General features: G+C 38.7%; 2 protein-coding genes across 7 annotated transcripts in view; both read left to right on the top strand.

Moving 5' to 3' along the window:
* On the top strand, positions 1–7,614 carry ZBTB6 (zinc finger and BTB domain containing 6). 2 transcript variants are annotated; one of them, XM_061433477.1, is made up of 2 exons: positions 1–59; positions 1,337–7,614. In XM_061433477.1, the coding sequence occupies exon 2, from the start codon at positions 1,346–1,348 to the stop codon at positions 2,618–2,620; it is 1,275 nt and encodes a 424-aa protein (XP_061289461.1). In that variant the 5' UTR covers positions 1–59; positions 1,337–1,345; the 3' UTR covers positions 2,621–7,614. The 2 variants fall into 2 exon arrangements, with proteins under 2 accessions (XP_061289461.1, XP_061289462.1); XM_061433478.1 differs by lacking the exon at positions 1–59 and adding an exon at positions 79–761.
* A 3,622-nt stretch (positions 7,615–11,236) lies between these two features.
* The window catches only part of RC3H2 (ring finger and CCCH-type domains 2), a 59,806-nt gene continuing 49,067 nt past the window's right edge, over positions 11,237–21,975 (top strand). For 3 of the 5 annotated variants that reach the window (XM_061433448.1, XM_061433450.1, XM_061433451.1), the window contains exons 1-3: positions 11,239–11,579; positions 18,070–18,367; positions 20,932–21,049. In XM_061433448.1, the coding sequence (XP_061289432.1) occupies positions 18,137–18,367; positions 20,932–21,049 (349 nt within the window). In that variant the 5' untranslated portion in view covers positions 11,239–11,579; positions 18,070–18,136. Of the gene's footprint in view, positions 11,580–18,069; positions 18,368–20,931; positions 21,050–21,975 lie in introns of all 5 variants that reach the window. The other 2 variants (XM_061433449.1, XM_061433452.1) reach the window with 2 other exon arrangements.

Here is a 21,975-nt window from a genome sequence, read left to right as displayed (position 1 = left end):
CCCACCTTCCGGCCGGAGCCGCCGCTACCGCGGAAAGCTTGACTCTGGTTTCTGAGTCGGTGAGTGAGTGCCCTGGAGTCTCGCGGGTGGGGAAGCCTGAGGCGGAAGCAGGGGAGCAGGAGGGCAGCAGTGAGGCGCGGCCGGGGAGTGGCTGAAATGTTGCTGCAGGCACTTGGCCGTCAGGACCTTGGCCCTGGCGGGCTTGGCTCGGGAAGACCTATGTCACGAACTAGAGGATCATCCAGGCCGGTGTGATCCGAATTCAGTTCAACAGATACTCCCGCAGCTGCCCCTGCTCTGTTCCGGCCACCATGCTCGCTGAAGGACCTCAAATGAACTAGGCTCCTTTTCATGATGTTCTAGAAAGTACTGACTCTGTCGGGAGACTGGAGGAGAAATCTTATTTGATTTGAGCCTTATGCCAGATCACTAGCTGGAAGCGCGAATATAACTTTAGTACAAAGATGTAATTGGGTCTTCTTGTCTGAGCAGTGGTGAAAATCTAAATATCAAAGCAGCTTCAATGTAAGAGATTGAGGAAAGGTACAACCATAACGTTGGTGAAGGCCAAATAATGAAGGATCTTGTATTCGCTAAGAAGGTTAGACTGTCCTGGAGATGGAGGAGAATCATGGAAGATTTAAAGCAGAAAAGAAAAATAGAAAAATTTTTAAAAGTTCTAAAAGATGTTATTCTGATGGGTTTTAGGAGGGTAGTTTGTAATGTAGGAGACTGGCATCAAGGAGGCTGCAGTGGTCCAGGTATGCAGAAGGAAGGACCTGCTTACCTGGAGGTCCAGGTGATGAGGAGTTACGAAGTTTGGTGATTATATTAAGGATTCTAATTTGGGAAACTGTTAAGTCCACTTAGTAGTGGCCCCTAACAATGTCCTTGTCCACAAGGCACATAGAGTTTAGTCAAAGAGAAAAACATAAAAACTGTTGAGGACAATTCAATGTAATAAATGCTGTATGTAACATAACTAGTCTGCCATGAAAAATGTTTAATGTACAAATAAAAGTAGAACAATGAACAAAAAAAATGCTGTAACAAAAAATTTTTTTTAAATGTGCCACAAGATCATAGAGAAATGCTTTTTTTTTTTTTTTTGGATTTTGAGGTGGTTACCTGCCACAAGATCATAGAGAAATGCATTTTATTTTTTTTGGATTTTGAGGTGGTTACCCTAGGGGTTCAGTCTTAGCACACAGATTAGAATTTGAGTTATCTTCTACCTAATTTAGGTTTAGGATTTGGGGATGATTTATTTTTGCTATCACAATGTAGTAAAACAATTCCGATCCTTACATCCATGTTTATGTTTTATTTTGCTTAGATTGTGACCATGGCTGCTGAGTCTGATGTTCTGCACTTCCAGTTTGAACAACAAGGAGATGTAGTCTTGCAGAAAATGAATCTCTTGAGGCAGCAGAATTTATTTTGTGATGTGTCAATTTATATTAATGACACTGAGTTCCAGGGGCACAAGGTGATTTTAGCTGCTTGCTCCACCTTTATGAGAGATCAGTTTTTACTCACTCAGTCAAAACATGTCAGAATCACCATCTTGCAGAGTGCAGAAGTTGGCAGAAAATTGTTGCTCTCTTGCTACACTGGAGCACTTGAAGTTAAAAGGAAAGAGCTTTTGAAATATTTGACTGCTGCCAGTTACCTTCAGATGGTTCACATTGTGGAAAAGTGCACAGAAGCTTTGTCAAAGTATTTGGAAATTGATCTTTCTATGAAAAATAACAATCAGCATGTTGACCTCTGTCAATCCTCTGATCCAGATGTTAAGAATGAAGATGAAAATTCAGATAAAGACTGTGAGATCATTGAAATTTCAGAAGATAGTCCTGTAAACATAGATTTCCATGTTAAAGAAGAGGAAAGCAACGTTTTACAGTCTACAGTAGAGAGCTTGACCACAGAGAGAGAGGAAATGAGATCGCCAGAGCTGTCTTCAGTAGACATGAGTTTTAAAGACAATGAAATTCGTATCCTCCATGTGGAATCTATCAGTACTGGGGGTGTAGAAAATGGAAAGTTTTCACAGCCTTGTACCTCTTCAAAAGCAAGCATGTATTTCTCAGAAACACAGCATTCACTGATCAATTCTACAGTTGAGAGCAGAGTGGCAGAAGTTCCTGGGAATCAAGATCAAGGCTTATTTTGTGAGAACACTGAAGGAAGTCATGGTCCAGTGAATGAGATTCAGAATCTAGAGGATGCTTTTTCCCTGAGGCACCAGTGCCCCCGGTGCCCTCGAGGGTTTCTTCATGTTGAGAACTATCTGCGCCACCTTAAGATGCATAAACTGTTCTTGTGCTTACAGTGTGGGAAAACATTTACACAAAAGAAAAATCTGAACAGGCACATTCGAGGGCACATGGGCATACGGCCCTTTCAGTGCACTGTGTGCTTGAAGACATTTACTGCAAAAAGCACACTTCAGGACCACTTGAATATACACAGTGGGGATCGGCCATACAAATGCCACTGTTGTGACATGGATTTCAAGCACAAATCTGCCCTCAAAAAGCATTTAACCTCTCTCCATGGCAGAAGCAGTGGTGAAAAACTACCCAGGCATGATCTGGAAAGGCAAAACCTACTGTAACTAGAATCACACCTTGTTATGTATGCTGTATATCATTCTGTTGGGCAAGTCTTTCTATAGAAATGCAGCATTTGTAATATTGCATTTCCACCCCCATCTTTAGATCTTATTTTTGGTCTACCTACACATGTTATTCTTTCTGAACTTGTACTACCAGTTCCAAAGTGTGGGAGACATGATAAAGCTGATAGGATGCCATCTTGTCTCATGCATTATATATGAGTCTCAGTGGTTTATCTCAAGAAATAGTGTTCCTCTTAAATATTCTTGATTCTATTGACAGAGGATCCAGCAGTATTTCCAGATTCTGATTTCAGATCCCTAGATGATGGATATAGGTGTACAATCCAACCATACCATAATTTTAATAAATTAGGATACTGAGAAGAGGAAAAAAAATTTAAAGCATATTATTATTCATTAGTCATTTTAACAACAGGTAGGACTAGTTAATTTTTTATAATGAACTGTATTGGAAATTCTAAACTAAACACCATGATACCTGTTGTTTTAAACTGTAAAGGAACACCATTCAAATTCACTTGGAAGTAGCAGAATTTCCTTATACATAAAGGTAATATTCCTTACAATAGTGTATCTATGAGTTGTTAGTATATATATTTTAGAATGATTAATTAGGCCCAGGTTTCTTGATTTTATTTAATATGGTGACATTTAATAATTTAGTGGCCAGTAAAATTATATCAATGGCATGAAGCTCTAAGGTATTTGTTATGTTTTCTTTTTGAAATTTATTTTGTTAGTTAACATACAGTAAAATTGACTTGTTTTTGGTATACAGTTCTATGAATGTTTCTATATGTACAGAGTTATGCAGCCACCACTGCACTCAGGACGCAGAACATTCCATCACCCTCCAACACTTGTGTATGCTTCACCTTTGTAGTCACTCCTCCTCCTAGCACTAAACCCGAGTGCCAGTTCTCCATTTTTATAATTTTGCCTTTTCTGAAATACCATGAATGGAATCTTATAGTTCCCTTTTGAGATGCTGTTTTCACTCACTTTAATGCCTTTGATATTCATCCATGTTGCTGGATCAGTAGTTCATTCCATATTTTTTTATCTTGAATTGGCAGTATATATTAGTTTTCTTAGTATCACTAGATGAACGGTTTAAATATGGGTAACTCCAATACTTTGGCCACCTGATGCGAAGAGCTGACTCATTGGAAAAGACCCTGTTGCTGGGAAAGATTGAGGGCAGGAGGAGAAGGGGACAACAGAGATGAGATGGTTGGCTGCCATTACTGACTCAATGGACATGAGTTTGGGCAAACTCCAGGAGTTGGTGATGGACAGGGAGGCCTGGTGTGCTGCGGTTCATGGGGTCGCAAAGAGACGGACATGACTGAGCAACTGAACTGAACTGAAGCTATTAGTGTTCTTTTTTTTCTTCTTAATTTATTTAGGCTGCACCTGGTCTTATTTGAGGCACATGGGACCTTCTAGTTGTGGCATGTGGAGTGTTGGTTGTGGCATGCAGAATCCTCAGTTATAGTATGTATATTTATAGACTTTCTTGCCAAGATGTCCAGGTTAGCCTTTTTCTTCCTTGCCGGACTAGAGGCCGATAGTAGGACTTGACGCCTTCTTCTTGGGGGCTTTGGGCAGCAAGTCGTGGCTGCTGTTAACTATTGCTGGGGTTGCTCAGGGCCATCCTGCAAGCCTTTTGAGTTACACATGTCCTTGATGTCCTTGTGGCCAGAAGAGCCCCTTTGTGCAGCTGGTTCAGCTAAAGAGACCATGGGGAGGAGGGAGCCAAGATTCCACACTTTATGGCCTTCCTGTCATCCTGTACCTCATGAAACTGTAAGCTTCATGAGGAAGGCTCATGGAAGGCTCTTCGTGTAGCCCTGGCAGCCGGCTTTTCTGGGGGCATCTCCACACTGCAGGCTTGTCTGCCATGAGGAACCTGGCATCTAGGACCCTGCACAAGTCAGGTCATGAAGGGAAAGCCCTCAGCCTCGTCTGGTCCTGTTCAGCTCTCAAGGTTTCCAGGTTTAGTCTTAGCTGATCCCTATCATGCTGCCTTTCTTCTAACTGCTTTTTTCCACTTCTCCTAGGAGACTTCTGTGCCAGAGCCGCCATTCTGTCTTTGAGATAAAGCTGAAGCCTTTTTTTAGATTCTGAAAAAAGCTTGTCAACAGTTCTGACAAACATTTATTATGTTCCTCATTCATTTTTTCTCTCTGCCTTGCCTTGGAGAGCACGGTCACCCTCTGACCAACTCTGCCTCCCCCTTGGGGAGCATCTCTGCTATCTGCAGGGTCTGCTGCAGCTTCTGCTCTGCCACTTCCAGGAGTTCCTGCAACTGGTGGTTTTCAGCCTCAATTTCACAAACACCTCGTTGCAGTTTTGTGCTCACTTCCTTAGATTTGATGAGGTCTTCTCTGGCTGTGTACAGATCTTCTTCCAGCTCTGTCACGTGAGTTGAGAGGATTGCCAGGCGCTCCCTCATCTGGCTCTTCCCTTTTGACTACTTGTCTGTCATTTCCTAGAGCTCCGTAAATATAGCGGGGTCGTCCTCAGGAGAACCATCAATAGATCTCCACAGAGATCAGGTTCCTGCAGGTCTCTGCCATCACACCCCTGTACAAGGCCCTGTAAGCAGAGTCCAGGCATTCCCGCTCCTGAGGGAATTCAATGGCCATTTCCTCAAAGGTCAACCGTTCCTGAGAAAAAGCCATTCCAGACTCCAGTTCTTTCCTTTCCTGTAGGCCACGTGAGTCTTTGGAAATTTATCTTGAAAGTTTGAAAGATGTTGTTTATTGCTTAGAATTAGCATACCCCTTCCTGTGCCATAACCACACATACATGGATGACCTCACCATGTGGAATAGACAGTCCTCTGCTGCCCACAGTCACAAGAGGGATTCAGCACAGCAAACTCCCTCACAGAGACCAACAAGTGAGGTTTCCGACACTTCCCTTCAGATCAGGCTCGCCCAGGAGTTCTCTGGTGGCCTAGTGAGTGGTTAGGATTCTGGGCTCTCACTGTCATGGCCTAGGTTCAATTCCTGGTGAGGAAACAGGTCCCACCAGCCAAGAAACTTTCCACTATATAAGAAGAGGAGAATAAGGCACTCAGGCCTGGAATAAATCATAGCAGTAATGGCAACATCTGATTTACTTGAGGCGGAGGACCAGGTGCTGGGATTTGAGGTCCCTAGAGGGTTCCACATCAGCCTGAAGTATAGCAGGGTACCATGCAGCACAAATTTACATTAGAAGCCCTGCTTAAGAGTTTCATTTCATATTTTCAGAAATGTACCAAAAGCAAAACCAGGATGTGTGGTTATTTTACCGAGAGTAATATTAAGGTGGTGTTAACGAGCCATGGCTTTCTAATATCCCTGTCTGCATGTAATACAAAATGTTTTGTTGTTATAACAAGATTTAAACATACTGCAGGGCAAATCATATCTTCTAAAACACAGGAACTACTTTTAGTAAAGAAGCCTGACTGGATATATCTTATTTCAAGATGTTCTGTTCCTCCTCCACTCACCTCAGCTTTATTTAGAATTTCTGTTACGTTTAGTTTCTGTAGGGCTTCCCTGGTGGCTCAGATGGTAAAGCGTCTGCCTACAACGCGGGAGACCCGGGTTCGATCCCTGGGTCGGGAAGATCCTCTGGAGAAGGCAATGGCACCCCACTCCAGTACTCTTGCCTGGAAGATCCCATGGACGGAGGAGCCTGGTAGGCTATAGTCTATGGGGTCGCAAAGAGTCGGATACGACTGAGCGACTTCACTCACTTTAGTTTCTGTGGAAGCCCTTTCACATTTTAAAATGTAATATACTTTGTACCATTTAATGTATTTTGTGATGAATCACATGTTGATTGTATAAGTGTTAAATACCCTTTTTGTGATGCTTTGTGAAAAATAAATTCTTTATAGATTTTTAACTCTGGGAGAGATTTTAAATAATCCAGCTCTCATACTGGGTAAGAAAAACAACTTCATAACACCCAGGTCACTAGTTAGTGACATTGGGTAGGTCACCTCTCCTTGAGCTTTTCATAAGTTTATATGTAAAATGACAACTTCAATTTTGACAAAGTAAGATCATTTCAAGGTCTATAATTCTTTGATTTTATATGTAAATCTTCCTGAATTTCTAAGGCCAGAGAAGAGGGAAAAGCCAGGGAGGATAGTTTTGTGTCTTTATGAATGTTGCTCCTTGAGTACTCCATTGGAGGCAGAATTTTTCTGAATTAAACTTTTTCTTCCACTCGAGAATTTGATAGCACAACGTTCAGTTTTCTTTCCCATTTGACCTGTGATTGGACATTTTTAGGCATAAGGACATTTTCCTTTCAGAAATACTTTATGATTAAAGTACTCTTATTTTTGCTTCCTAGAATGAAGTTTTGTGGGGGAGGGATGGAGATGGGAGGGAGAGTAAAAGAATAGAAATAAACTTTTTCTTTTTTGGGAGTTGGTATCTATCTTTGATGATTGAAAAAAATTATGGTTGTACTATGTTTTTGCTTTATGTGTGCCTTGTAAAATTCTTGTGAAATTTTTTGTAAGCTCTTTGAGACTTGGTTGTGGGGCAGGGCTGTTTTGTGAAAGTGCTGGTTGTTATTTATTATTATTTATTCCTGTTCACTAGCACAGAGTGATCTCAGGTCATTCCTGGGGGAGTATATGTTTGCATGATGTATCTAAACAATTTCAGGAAAATGAAATCGTTTTTTAAAATGCAAAGTAATGTATGGCAAAGTAAAATGTTGAATTTATTCATTGAAAACATTCACTTTTAGTTCTTTGTGGTTTCTGGTATGATGGGAAAAGTATGCAGTATGTTTTGGTTCCGCTTCTTCATTTACTGGATTTATGTATAAAAGATCTTGGAGAGACAATTGTTAGTTTGGTGTAAAAGAAAATCCGTGCCCTTTTCCCCTGGATGTAACTATTCTATATGTTTACAGAAGAAATAATAAACTGGAAATGGGAATGGGGAGCTTTGTCTTTTGTCTAATCTGTGAATTTTAAAGAAGGAAACTGTTTTTCATGGGTATTCATTTAGTCATTCAACAAATACTTAGTCTTTACAACGTATACCTGTATTAGAAGTTAGGTATACAGACAAAATCCCTACTCTTAATGAAACTTATATTGTACTGGAGGTTCAGTTCAGTCGCTCAGTCGTGTCCACCTCTTTGCGACCCCATGAACCACAGCATGCCAGGTCTCCCTGTCCATCACCAACTCCCGGGGTCTACCCAAACCCATGTCCATTGAGTCGGTGATGCCATCCAACCATCTCATCCTCTATCGTCCCCTTCTCCTCCTGCCCTCAATCGTTCCCAGCATCAGGGTCTTTTGCAGTGAGTCAGCGCTTCGCATCAGGTGGCCAAAGTATTGGAGTTTCAGAGGTAGACAGACACTAAACAAATAATTAAAACCAATATAGTATGTCAGAGTTTAAAAATGGAGAAAATAGAGCAGGTGTAGGTGGTGCTAGGGAAGGAGAATTGAAATTGAAATTTTGATTGTGATCAGGTCACCTGTGAAAAATCTCACCACATTATCACATACCACTGACCAGTGGCATTAAAAAAAAATATATATATATATATATATACATATATATCTGGTTGAATGGAAAACAGTGAGCCAAGTGAATCATCGTTGGGAACCTTTCTCTTGGTTTGGCATATATTTCATAAAGAGAAGAGAATGAAAGGGATAAAAATGCATGTAAGAAAATCTTTGTTGTGGCCAAAAAAAGAAAAGGAAAGATATAAACATCTGAATGCAGAGTTACAAAGAATAGCAAGAAGAGATAAGAAAGCCTTCTTCAGTGATCAATGCAAAGAAATAGAGGAAAACAACAGAATGGGAAAGACTAGAGATCTCTTCAAGAAAATCAGAGATACCAAAGGAACATTTCATGCAAAGATGGGCTCGATAAAGGACAGAAATGGTATGGACCTAATAGAAGCAGAAGATATTAAGAAGAGATGGCAAGAATACACAGAAGAACTGTATAAAAAAGATCTTCACGACCCAGATAATCACGATGGTGTGATGACTGACCTAGAGCCAGACATCCTGGAATGTGAAGTCAAGTGGGCCTTGGAAAGCATCACTACGAACAAAGCTAGTGGAGGTGATGGAATTCCAGTTGAGCTATTCCAAATCCTGAAAGATGATGCTGTGAAAGTGCTGCACTCAATATGCCAGCAAATTTGGAAAACTCAGCAGTGGCCACAGGACTGGAAAAGGTCAGTTTTCATTCCAATCCCAAAGAAGGGCAATGCCAAAGAATGCTCAAACTACCACACAATTGCACTCATCTCGCACACTAGTAAAGTAATGCTCAAAATTCTCCAAGCCAGGCTTCAGCAGTAAGTGAACCGTGAACTTCCTGATGTTCAAGCTGGTTTTAGAAAAGGCAGAAGAACCAGAGATCAAATTGCCAACATCTGCTGGATCATGGAAAAAGCAAGAGAGTCCCAGAAAAACATCTATTTCTGCTTTATTGAGTATGCCAAAGCCTTTGTGTGGATCACAATAAACTGTGGAAAATTCTGAAAGAGATGGGAATACCAGACCACCTGATCTGCCTCTTGAGAAATTTGTATGCAGGTCAGGAAGCAACAGTTAGAACTGGACATGGAACAACAGACTGGTTCCAAATAGGAAAAGGAGTATGTCAAGGCTGTATATTGTCACCCTGTTTATTTAACTTCTATGCAGAGTACATCATGAGTAACGCTGGACTGGAAGAAACACAAGCTGGAATCAAGATTGCCGGGAGAAATATCAATAACCTCAGATATGCAGATGACACCACCCTTATGGCAGAAAGTGAAGAAGAACTCAAAAGCCTCTTGATGAAAGTGAAAGTGGAGAGTGAAAAAGTTGGCTTAAAGCTCAACATTCAGAAAATGAAGATCATGGCATCCGGTCCCATCACTTCATGGGAAATAGATGGGGAAACGGTGGAAACAGTGTCAGACTTTATTTTTGGGGGCTCCAAAATCACTGCAGATGGTGACTGCAGCCATGAAATTAAAAGACGCTTACTCCTTGGAAGGAAAGTTATGACCAACCTAGATAGCATATTGAAAAGCAGAGACATTACTTTGCCAACAAAGGTTCATCTAGTCAAGGCTATGGTTTTTCCAGTGGTCATGTATGGATGCGAGAGTTGGACTGTGAAGAGGGCTGAGCGCCGAAGAATTAATGCTTTTGAACTGTTGTGTTGGAGAAGAGTCTTGAGAGTCCCTTGGACTGCAAGGAGATCCAACCAGTCCATTCTGAAGGAAATCAGCCCTGGGATTTCTTTGGAAGGAATGATGCTAAAGCTGAAACTCCAGTACTTTGGCCACCTCATGGGAAGAGTTGACTCATTGGAAAAGAGTCTGATGCTGGGAGGCATTGGGGGCAGGAGGAGAAGGGGACGACAGAGAATAAGATGGCTGGATGGTATCACTGACTCGATGGACGTGAGTCTGAGTGAACTTCGGGAGTTGGTGATGGACAGGGAGGCCTGGCGTGCTGGGATTCATGGGGTCGCAAAGAGTCGGACTGAGCGACTGATCTGATATGATCTGATTTTTTTGGTCATCTGGGCAATAATAATCATATATATTTAAACTCATTATAGTTTATAAACTTCTTTTCCATATGTCTTCTAATTTGTGGGGATTTACTTCCATAAACATTTTTGTTGGACGTCTGGTTTCACATTGTAAAGTGACTTGAGTTTAATTAAAATTCACAGCCATTTTCTTAATCTGTTTTTCAGTTTCTCAACAGTAAGAGTACATTGTATCTTTTAGGAATATTTTGATGAGCACATGAAACAAAATAGTAAGATTAAAATATTTATTACCTAACTCAGGACCTGCCACATGGTACTAAAGCCACAGGTCTGTTAATGTTATTTCCCTGATCTCTATTCCTAGCCTGGTTCTTCATCTATAAAAACAATAAATTCTCCCTTACAGTTTACCATGAACAAATCCTTCAACAAATATTTGAGATAGTAATGCCAGAATCTGATTGAATTTTGACTTCTGCCAGCTTCTAACTGCTACTGCTGCTAAGTCGCTTCAGTCATGTCCGACTCTTAGCGACCCCATGGACTGCAGCCCACCAGGCTCCTCAGTCCATGGGATTTTCTAGGCAAGAGTACTGGAGTGGGGTCTCATTGCCTTCTCCGAAGGATTCAGAATTTTCTGTTTAAAAAAAGAAATAAGTGTTATGCCAGGCAAACGAATGCTTGTTTTTATTTTTTAAATAGGGAGCTTGCTTAACACTTCGGTGCAGCGCCTGGGGGATTCGGTCAGCATTTTATTATGGGAGAGTCAGTACAATATAATATAGATGCATCAGATTATGCTCAATCCATATACTACACCTTCCACAAGGTGAGTCAGACTCTGGCTCAAACCAGAGTCTCGAGACTGGCTCGAGGTGCATATTAATGTGCAGGGAGTTTCCCATCAACCCCTTTGGCTTGCCAGGTCTGCTAACAACACCTCCCACAGTCCTCCAGGGTTCCCTGGTCACGTGATAGGGGTGGTTCAGTCGACAAGAGGAAAGCGGATGCGCAGTCCAGGTGGCGGGGGTTGCTACACTTCTCTTCCACCTCCCCAACTCCCGGTCATGTGTGATCTCGCGTGAGGTGGGGAGTATCTTCTCGCGAGAGCTAGGTCGGGATCCCTCCAGGTCCGCCTCCGTGGTGAGGAGGGGGAGGAGGAGAAGGAGGCGGAGGCGGAGGGAGGAGGAGGAGGCCCCGTCGCGGCCTCCGCCGCCGCCAACGGGGCTGTCCCTGTAGCTCCCGATGGAGTTTGAGGCCGTGAAGCCGCCGCCGAGCTCTGCCCCGGCGAGACGAGGCGCCTCCGTCGCCGAGCCGCGCGGTCGCGGGGCCCCCGGGAGCGGCCCTTAGCGACCCCACCCGGGCCCCCTCAGGTAGGGCGGGGGCGGGCACGATGCGGCTCGGGCCCCAGCCCGGGTCTTCGGTCCCCGGCGGTCGGGCGGGAGACTGGTCTCAACCCGTGGCCTCTGTGTTGTTGTCTCCGGTGCTCCGAGGGTTGGTAACTGAGGGCCGCACCTGACACCCGAACGGGGCCCGGAGTCTTGGGCAGGAGGAGGCCCTTCGCCCCGGTAGGGCTTTTTAGTACCGAGCGCCTGGCGCAAATGGCCACCTCCCGTCGACACCGGCCGGGGGGACGCTTCAGCCCCTAAGGAACCCATCCAAGCAAAGGGCAGGCTTCCCTCTCCCTTTTCTACACCAGTTAGTAAGAGTGGGGTTGGAGGTGGTCCTCGAAACCAAGTCCTCTCCTATCTTTTCGGCTCTCTGCCCTGGGGCTTCCCGAGATGCAGGGATGGTGGAAGCGACTGAGTGTTAAATAGGGACCCCGGCCAAACAATGCCCTGGGAGGGCTTAACCTCCTGGGAGGGAGAGGGCCGGACCTAAGTGGTTGCAGAGTGGTGGTGACGGAGCAATGGCATGAAACAGCCAGGGAATTCTGCTATGGTTTTCTTCTTGCCCTGTTTCATTTTTCCTTCTTGGGGAAGCCTGTTAAGGAGACTCTTCCACCATCTTAGAAGAATGGTAGAAAGCATCTTTGTTTCTCAGAAGCAGCTCTACTTTTCTCTCTTCTTAGCTTTCAGGAAGGGAGAAGATGGGGGTAGGTAGCTGTCATTTCCATCCTTGGAATCACAGAACAGTTTAAGATACCGGCAGACAGAACCTTGACATCAAAATAGTCTCAAGTAATCACTGACATAAAGTAGATCTCATTTCATGATCCCTACCCTCCTTTTTTTTTTTTTTAAATAACCACCTAGGTTCCCTTTTAATTCCTACTCTCCCCTTAGCTAGGCCCCTTCTTTTTAATTCCTATTCTCTTCCCACTAGCTGTGATTAGAATGACTTTGTATCCCAAATAAAGTGTTTAAGTAATCTTTTTTCCATTTTTGTATTTGTCAAACTTTAAGTTCCGGTAGGAACTTTTGATTAACCTGAGAAAGTTAATGTTGCTACACTAAATTGATACACTCAAAAGCAGAGAAAGAAAGATTTTAGGTAGCTTTTGTGCAGCCTGTTTATAGTTAAGCATAGAAATTTAGTTGTGGGTTCTTGAAACAGTAAGACAAGTTCATGGATTTTTAAAAATCTGCTTAAAGAGCTACACCACTGTTTTAGCATAACATCCTTTTCTTATGTTGTTTACTTCCACATTCAGTTCTTGAAGAAGTCGATGCCATTACATCCTGTCAAAGACCATCTTTCAGTATTGCCATTTTTGTTGATTTGGAAATTGACCTTTTCCAAATTTTTACAGTTTGGAAACTAGCTGGAAGGATAACACATTAAACATATATTTTAGACATGTTTAGAAAAAGCAGATGTTATAATTCAAATTTGCACCTATTTGAGAACTTAATTGCAGTCATATTCGTTAGTGGATTCTTTGAGTTATTCTTGATCTGTTATTACTGTTGGGTTAACCTGACATGTAAGACTTATGTCCTTTGTTCATATGTTTTGATTATTTCACTTTGTGCTTTTGTAATTTGCTGTGTATTCCAGTTTGAGAAAGTTAAAAAAAAATTCTTTTGGGAGGGAAAGCATTTTTGTTTCCATGCAATTTTATATTCAGGAATAAAACTTGCATTGTATGCAGTATCAAAGAAGGCTAAATAAACTTAAAATCAGATCTCATTATAATAAGTACTTGTTTATAGTTTTGTTTGAAATAGATTAAAGTTTCATTTTCTGTTGATGGGAAAATGGAAGCATGTAGTAAAATAAAGCTAGCTGAAAATTTAAAATAATGTTGTAAACCTAGCTTCATAAATATTAAGTAACATCTTTATGATCCTCAAGTTTTTTAGTTTTATGAAAACCTTCCTAAGTGTAGATATCGCTTTAATCTCACATTTTTGATAAAAGTTAGTTTTGATTATTACTTTGTAATTGTAAATACTCTACAGTTGCACTGTCCAATACTAGCTACATGTGGCACTTAAGTACCTGAAATGTGGCTGGTGTGAATTGAGATGTGCCATAAATGTAAAATACATATTATGTTTTGAGACTTAGTCCAAAAAATAAAAAGAATTTATAATTTCTTACATTGATTACATGTTGAAATGATATTTTGGATAAATTGGGTTAAGCAAATTATCATTAAAATTAATTTAACGTGTTTTTCCCTGCCTTATTGTGACTACTAGATATTTTAAGTTACTTGTGACTCACATTATATTTCTACTGGACAGTACTGTTCTAGAATATCCCTACTCTTCCAAGAAATAAATCATCTGAATAGAAGTAGACACATGAAAGCCAAAAATTTCCTGGTAGATTATCTTCTTAGAATCAGAATAACCCAAAAGCTAAAGACTTTGATGATATGACGAGTAAAGTTATCCAGTGGTCATTGTTTAATAGGCATAAGTGAGTAAGTTCTGTCACAAGAAAGTATTTTTCAAGTTGTCATGACTAAAGTAGTAAAACTTTATTGGTTATATTAATTAAAATAGAAAATTATGCCTTTACTGTTCTAATAGAAGGAATTGAAAGTGAAATATCATACTTATTAAAAAACTGAGTTCAACAACAATGGATTTTAGAAGTAAAACTTGGGTCATGTCTTTTCTAACATACACTAAAGCACATATAATAGCAGTCTTTAAAATGGTAATACAGTTCCTTTTTTCCAGTCCTTTTCGTATGTTTGAATGCTGAGTTTTAGAATTTAGAGATTATTTTCATTGGTTTTGTTAGTTTTATAGAGTAAGATCTAAATTGTACCTATGATGCTTTAAATATAATTTTTTAAGTCCAGAACTACTGTTTTTAAGGTTTCTGAATTGAGAAGTGCTATTACAGTCCATTAAAGTAGCTTGAATTTCTCACATGGGTGAACTAAAATGAAAACAATGAATGTTTTAATTAACATATCTGAGCCCTAATGTTTACATCTTCATAAAGAGAATTGTAAAATGCTTTATTTTTTTATTATACAGTAGTGAATGAGGCATAAACCTTAACCTGGTATTTTAAAATCAAGTTTCGTAGTCCTGGACTACTTGCATAATAACATGGTAGACTAGTTAACAGAAAATGAAAGTACTTAGCTGATAAACAGTTTGCTTTTAATAAAGCAGTTTCTAATTTGCATCATATAAGAGATGTCTATTATTCTTCCTTTTTTATAAGTTTGTATTCATAGCAAGGAACTTATAGCCTGAAAACTTACTTGAGTAAAAATCCGTTTAAGGTCTCTCTTAGTGTTTCTCACTCCTAGGCTTTATCTTGTTATTCTTCTTCAGTTTTAGTAACTGAAATTACTTAATACAAATAGTTTAATTTGAATTTAACTTGTTTTTCTTAAGTAGTCCCTTTATATATCTAGAGGTATGGGCTTTTAAAGCTATTTTATCTCAATTTGAGGTGTTTGGGGAGTATCTTTAGGATGGATACTTACTTTACTATTAAATATAAATGTTATTAGCAATTTAAATTTCCACAGATTCAAATAAATTGCTATGTATATCTTAGTTTGCATTGGTTCATTTAGATACTTTTTAAAAATAAATTATAAAAACAGGCTTTTTATCATTTTTGGTAATTATAAAAATATTTTCTAGGTAGACATTTACTAAGTGCTTTTGAAAGGAATGAAAAGCCAATTTTGTCATCACTAAACATTTTAGTGTTTTAGACAAAATTTTGTCTATTGTAATCGAGACATCTAGAATATATTTACAGTGGTACTGAGGAAAAACATTTTAAAAGGTCAAATCATTTCTTATAAGGAAAGTTCAGTTTTAATTTTTCTGTCAGAAAGTTAGAATCTGACACGTAACAGAAGGAGAATTTGGCATATTTTTTTCTTTTTCTTTCAAAGATACTAATTTGATTTCTACCAGAAATTAAATTTCTCAGTATTATATAAAAACATTTGGTGTTCTTAAACCTAGTAACACATATGGGATATTATAAAACTATAAAGTGTATTCTGGAATAATTTGAAACACTTCAAAATTAGTAGGTGAAAATATGCAAGATGGCATTGTTATGTTCAGTTCAAACTTAATGGCTTTTCACCCCCCCCCCACCATTAACTTTAATGTAAAGCATTTCAGGATAATCTTGGAAAACTAAATAAGGAAAGAGTATTTGCTGCTAGTTTCCTATTACCCAGTGGCCCATGATACCCTAACCCACAGAATTAGCATTTCCAAACAGGTGGCCATTATGAAAAAAATAGATGCGGTGTCTTGCTTTGGTAAACATTTTATCAGTTCAAGTTATTAGCTAGATTAGGACTCTCAATACTAGATTTAACATAAAATTCATCCTCCCTTACAGGCCTTTTCCATGTACAATTCCACAGTCCAGAACTGAACATTAAAAATGTTGACTAGTTTCAAGGTGTGATGTGTTCACCTGCTTAGTCTTCATCTCTAAAGTTGAAAGCAAACTGTTTTTCAGGTTGATGACATTGATCGATGTGGAAATGTGAGAGTGTAATGTGTAAAATAAATATAACTTGCATGATTTGGCTAGTTTGAAAATAAAGTTATTAGATACTTTACATTGGAGCTATTTGAGGAAAAGTTTGTGTAGGGGGCTTTTTACTCAGCAACTTCGGTCTTCCATTTTTACCAAGATACATTTTAAAACCTTAGTTTTTTTGAACATAAAAGGCACAATAAAGATTAATAGAATACTTCATTTGGGCGTGAGGTTATTTGAGAATCAGTTACATACTTTTCTATCCTGAATCTTATTGCATTTTTAAACATACAATTTCTGTGGTACTCATATATTTGTGTTGGTAAACATTCTTATGAAATGAAAGTATTGGCTGTTTAATTGCCCTAAATACCTAGATTTCTTGTTCACCAGAGAGCCTCTGTCAGACTTACGTAAGTTTTGAATTGGAAGATGCAGAAAATTTGTGAATGTAGTGTTCAAGTTAGATATCTAAAGATTTTAAGTTAGATGTTTTGATACTGGATAGTTTAGTTTATTAAAAATTATAGAGCATTTTAATCTTAGGAATAAGAAAAGAAGAATCACTGTCATTTTTTTCCCCCATGTACCTTTTAATCATATGCATATATAAAGATAGAAATTTTTGCAGTCGACCCTTGAATCATGTTGGGATTAATCCACATATAAATTATATTTGTCCATCCTATCCTTGGTTCTTCTGCATCTGTGGATTTAGTCAACGATGTACTATGTAGTACTGAGGTTTTACCATTGAAAAATACCTATGTGTAAGTGGACCTGGGTAGTTCAAGCCTGTGTTGTTCAAGGGTCAACTGTATTTTGCTGGTTTTCTACTTAGAATTATTAGATAAGAATATTATTTTATTCTTCTACATCTTGCTCCCTGGACCTGATGGTTTTTGATTTTGTATGTGTGTGTATGTGTGTGTGTATCACTGAATGGTAGGTTTTGTCAAAAATACTATAGGGAACTACATTCAATTCACCAGACTTCCCTGGTGGCTCACAGACAGTAAAGCATTTGCCTGCAATGCAGGAGACCTGGGTTCAATCCCTGGGTTGGGAAGATTCCCTGGAGAAGGAAATGGCAACCCACTCCAGTATTCTTGCCTGAAAAATTCTATGGACGACGGAGCTTGGAAGGCTACAGTCCATGGGGTCGCAAAGAGTCGGACATGACTGAGCCACTTCATTTCACTTCACATTCGATTCAAGATTTGTCATTTCCTCTTTTCTTTCTTTTTTTTTTTAACTTTGGTACTATTATTTTAAGGTTGGCATTATTCATTTGTGGACAAATAACTGTCATTACAGTTTTCTTTCATATTTTTTAGTGCCTTAGCCTCATAGTGAAGTCCTTACCAGAGAGTTCCTCTTTTGTGACGCTGCCAACTTGAATCCTCACTGATTTGGTCATTCAGGTGTCACAGCTGTCCTTTACTCCTGACTCATCGTGATTTTGTTTGGATCACTACTTCCAGAGTTCACTAACTCTTGGATCATAATACGTTTGGTGATAGTAGATATCCAAGGGAAACACTTAAAAAAATTAATTGTAAAAATTCTAAAATTGTAAAATTTCATTTTTACAAAATGAAATTCTAAAAATGAAATTGTATTAATAGAAAGTTAATCTGCTTATTTGATGTGGTGTTTAAGAAAAATACATGGAAGCTTTGATGAGCAACTGATACAAATACGTTTAGTTGAAAGGAACACTGTTAGGATATTGTTTCTAGCCACAAAGTTTTCAGAAATTTAATTAATCCAGCAAATAGACTTAAAGAAAAGATGTTAAAAGTGTATAGAATTGTTCAGAAGTGTTTTTTTACGTTTTGAAGCTGTGATGGTTGACTTAAGCAGTTAACCCTTGAAAGGTGAATGATGAATATGTGGTTAATTCTTACTTTTGTCCATTTCCAGCTTACAAAACACTACACAGCAAAATAATGATCTGCTAGACTGCTAACCCGAGCATCCAGCTTCCACAATGCCTGTGCAGGCAGCTCAATGGACAGAATTTCTGTCCTGTCCAATCTGCTATAATGAATTTGATGAGAACGTGCACAAACCCATCAGTTTAGGTTGTTCACACACTGTTTGTAAGACCTGCTTGAATAAACTTCACCGAAAAGCTTGTCCTTTTGACCAGACTGCCATCAACACAGACATTGATGTGCTTCCTGTCAACTTCGCACTTCTCCAGTTAGTTGGAGCCCAGGTAACCTTTCAGGATTTTACTTATTTGAAATAAGTAATAATTATAGAACTTTGTTCATTATGGGATACAAAATATGTTTAGGGATATTCAAGGCATAAAAAATACTCCACATACCTGATTTGCATTATTCCATAAAAGATTTTCTTTAGATAATGTCATAAATCTTTATGCAAAACTAGAAATTCCATTTAGTTATATATGTCTTTGTATTCACTACTGTGTCAACACTACTTATGTTTTTAAGTGATTTTGGTGGATAAGAAACATTTTTGTATAAGCATGTATAAATATTTAGTCATTAGGTGATATGAAAATGAATATAATCAAAGCTTTAGCCAGAGATCAACCATCTAGATAGAACCCTTAAGTGGAGGTTTTTTGATTTTCCTTAAAACTTCACTTGACTTTTAGGATGATGTTATAATAAGAAAATAGATCTATATAGATATGTATACATATATAAGATGGATATATAGAAAACTAATTTTTAGAGTGTCAGTAACAAATTCTGCAGTTTCTGGTTATGTGCATATGCTATAAAAATAACATTTCTTATTATTTTATTGAATCAGCAAGACCCTAGATTTACAATAATTTCTATTGAATAAGGGCTTACTTTGTTTTAGGTATGCTGGTAAACAGTCCACATCTATTATTATCTTGTCATAGCTCTTCAGGTAGTTATTATCCCCATTTTACAGGTGAGGAGGAAAATGAAATTCTGTACATCATGTACTACATATTTTAATACTACAATTTTAGTACTGCATATGAAAGCAAGAAAGTAAGGATTTTTCTGATTAATCACTTCTTAGAAAATTCAGTGAATTAAAATACTCCATTCTTTTAGTGTCTTGATACTTGAGGTTTTTCTTTTAAAGCAATTTCTTTTCACTGTTTATAATCCAGTTAGGCTGTGAAATCAAGACAAGTCTATATTCAACAATGTGTCATAATTTAGCAATTTTTTTCTTAAGGGTGCGTCAAATAATGGTGTCTCTTGCAGGTAGTGGCATCTTAGATCCAATAATACAATACTGTAGATTATTTGTAATAATACTAAGCTATCATTTATTTAGCATCTGCTATAGATCAGGTGGAGCTTCCCTGGTAAAGAATCTACCTGCAATTCAGGAGACCCGATTCAATTCCTGGGTTGGGAAGTTCCCCTGGGGAAGGGATAGGCTATCCACTCCAGTATTCTTGGGCTTCTTTGCTGGCTCAGATGGTACCCGCCTGCAGTGTGGGAGACCTGGATTCGATCCCTAGGTTGTGAAGATCCCCTGGAGGAAGGCATGGTAACCCACTCCAGTATTCTTGCCTAAAGGATCCCCATGGACAGAGGGGCCTGGTGGGCTACAGTGCATGGGGTTGCAAAGAGTTGGACATGAGTGAGCGACTAAGCACACAGCACATAGGTCAGACATAGTGTTTTTCTTTTACTTAAAAATGTTCTCTCAGTTGGTCCTTAAATTATCTTGCAGGTCTTTACGTAGCTTGCATTACCTTTTCAGCCTCAGCTCCTGTACTATCCTCAGTCTTTCTGCTTAAGCCACTCTGGCCGCTAACCAATTGTTAGCTACACCAAACATACTCCCACCTGAGGGCTTTTGCACTGAGTGCTGTTTTGACTAAGATACTCATTTCTTTATTCACATGTCAAGATTCACAAGGAAGCCTATCCTGACCACCCTTGTTCAAATTGCAGTCCCCTTCCAATACTCTCAAATCCCCCTTACCTTTGCTGTATAATTTTTACTGATCATCTTCTATCATGCTATTTAATTGTTTTTATTTATCAGCCATGTGTTCTCTTTACTAGAATGTAAGCTATGGCAAGAAATGTTTTGCCTGTTTTGCTCACTGATAGATGCCTAGTGCCTAAAACTGCTTGGCACATGGTAAGCACTCCGTGAATATCAATACTTGTTGGATTAAACTGAGTTTTGAGATGGCACAATTAGATAGGGATTTTCATCTTCATATTGCAGGTAGAGAAACCATGACTTGGAACAGTTAAATAATTTATTAAAGATTACTTGTAGAAATTGAAGAGCTGCCCAATATTTTACCCAAACTTTGACCTTGCATTTAGAACAAGGTGGGGCAGATCATAAAAATTATAGTAAGTAAGTTATATGGGAAGAAGGTGTTAAGGGGGAAATGTTCTCCCTTTTTACCTACTTTTTATTTTTAAATGCTTTTTTTTTTTAATTGCAAGAAGCAGTACACAGAGAACCTGTATGACTTTCTGTAGCCTCTCCTAATGTTAGCACTTTTCTGAGTTATAGCATTGTTATCCCCAAGGAATAACATGGATACAGTACAATTAGTTACCACCTTTTTTTCCCTCTTAGTAATTCACCCAATCCATACTGTTAAGTATGATATCTTTGGTTCTTAGAAAGCAGTTTGGCTAGGTACTTGGCTTTAATTTTACTTAAACTTGTTTGATGTATTGTGTCTGTATTAGAAGTTTATACTCACTAAGATTATCATCAAATGTAAAGTTAACAATTGCATGAATTAGATGAATGTATTTCTTCATTCTTTTTTGTTTTTAGGTACCAGATCATCAGTCAGTAAAGTTAAGTAATTTAGGTGAGAACAAACACTATGAGGTTGCAAAGAAATGTGTTGAAGATTTGGCGCTCTACTTAAAACCACTAAGTGGAGGTAAAGGTAAGTATTTTTGTGGGTGAGTAGGCCTTGGTAATACATTACCTTTGAAATACTTGGTGTTGATACCCTATTAAATAATTTTTAGTTTTGAAAAATGAGATTGTTTGGAGAGATCATGGATGTCTTTTTGATTGAGAACATTATATATATTTTTGGAGATAGTATTGCTATTAATTTAAGAATTCATCAGATATGTTGAGATTTATACATTGTTTATGTTAAACTAATGTTGCTATAGCAGAATATTAGCTTTAATGAATCCTACTAAGACAATTTCATGTATTTATTCAGTCATTTATTAAATTTTAGGAGCACCTGCAGTGGCTAGGGTCTTCCTGGACCCCACAGTCCATTGATTAGATGGGGAAAGAAGTTCAGTAAGTGCTGTGACAGAAATGGAATTCTATTTTATCACTGCATCTTCAGTAACTAGCAGGTCATAAATGTAATACAAAGTTGAGTGAATGAATTCATGAAATATTTATTTTGCATGTGCTCTATGTTTTGCACTGTTGGATATTTTGGACATAGTGACTTCCTTGAGAAGTATATCCTGTCTACCTCATTCATTCATGGAGCAGATACTTAAAGAGCATGTACTCAGTACCAGGCACTTATAAAAACATTTAGTAAAAATGTCTGCCCTTATAGCACTTATGTTTTGGAAAAAGAAAGTATAATAAACAAAAAGCATAATAAAAACATTGAATAGTATGTTATAAATGATATTTGCTGTTGAAAGAAAACAGTACAGTTAAGTGGATCAGAAATGTCAGAGTGAGGGGAAAAGGGTGGGTTGCAATTTTAAACAAGGTAATTAGTGTGGACCTTGTTAAGATGGTAGCTTCTGAACTTGAGATGAAAGAGATGAAGCAGTTAACCATGTCGGTTCCTGGGAAAAGACTGTTCCAGGCAGAGGAAATAGC

The sequence above is a fragment of the Bos javanicus genome, chromosome 11 (assembly GCF_032452875.1).
Source record: "Bos javanicus breed banteng chromosome 11, ARS-OSU_banteng_1.0, whole genome shotgun sequence".
In the NCBI taxonomy this organism is placed as follows: domain Eukaryota; kingdom Metazoa; phylum Chordata; class Mammalia; order Artiodactyla; family Bovidae; genus Bos; species Bos javanicus.
Note: the sequence above shows the minus strand (reverse complement) of the source record. Positions and strands in the feature narration are given on the sequence as shown.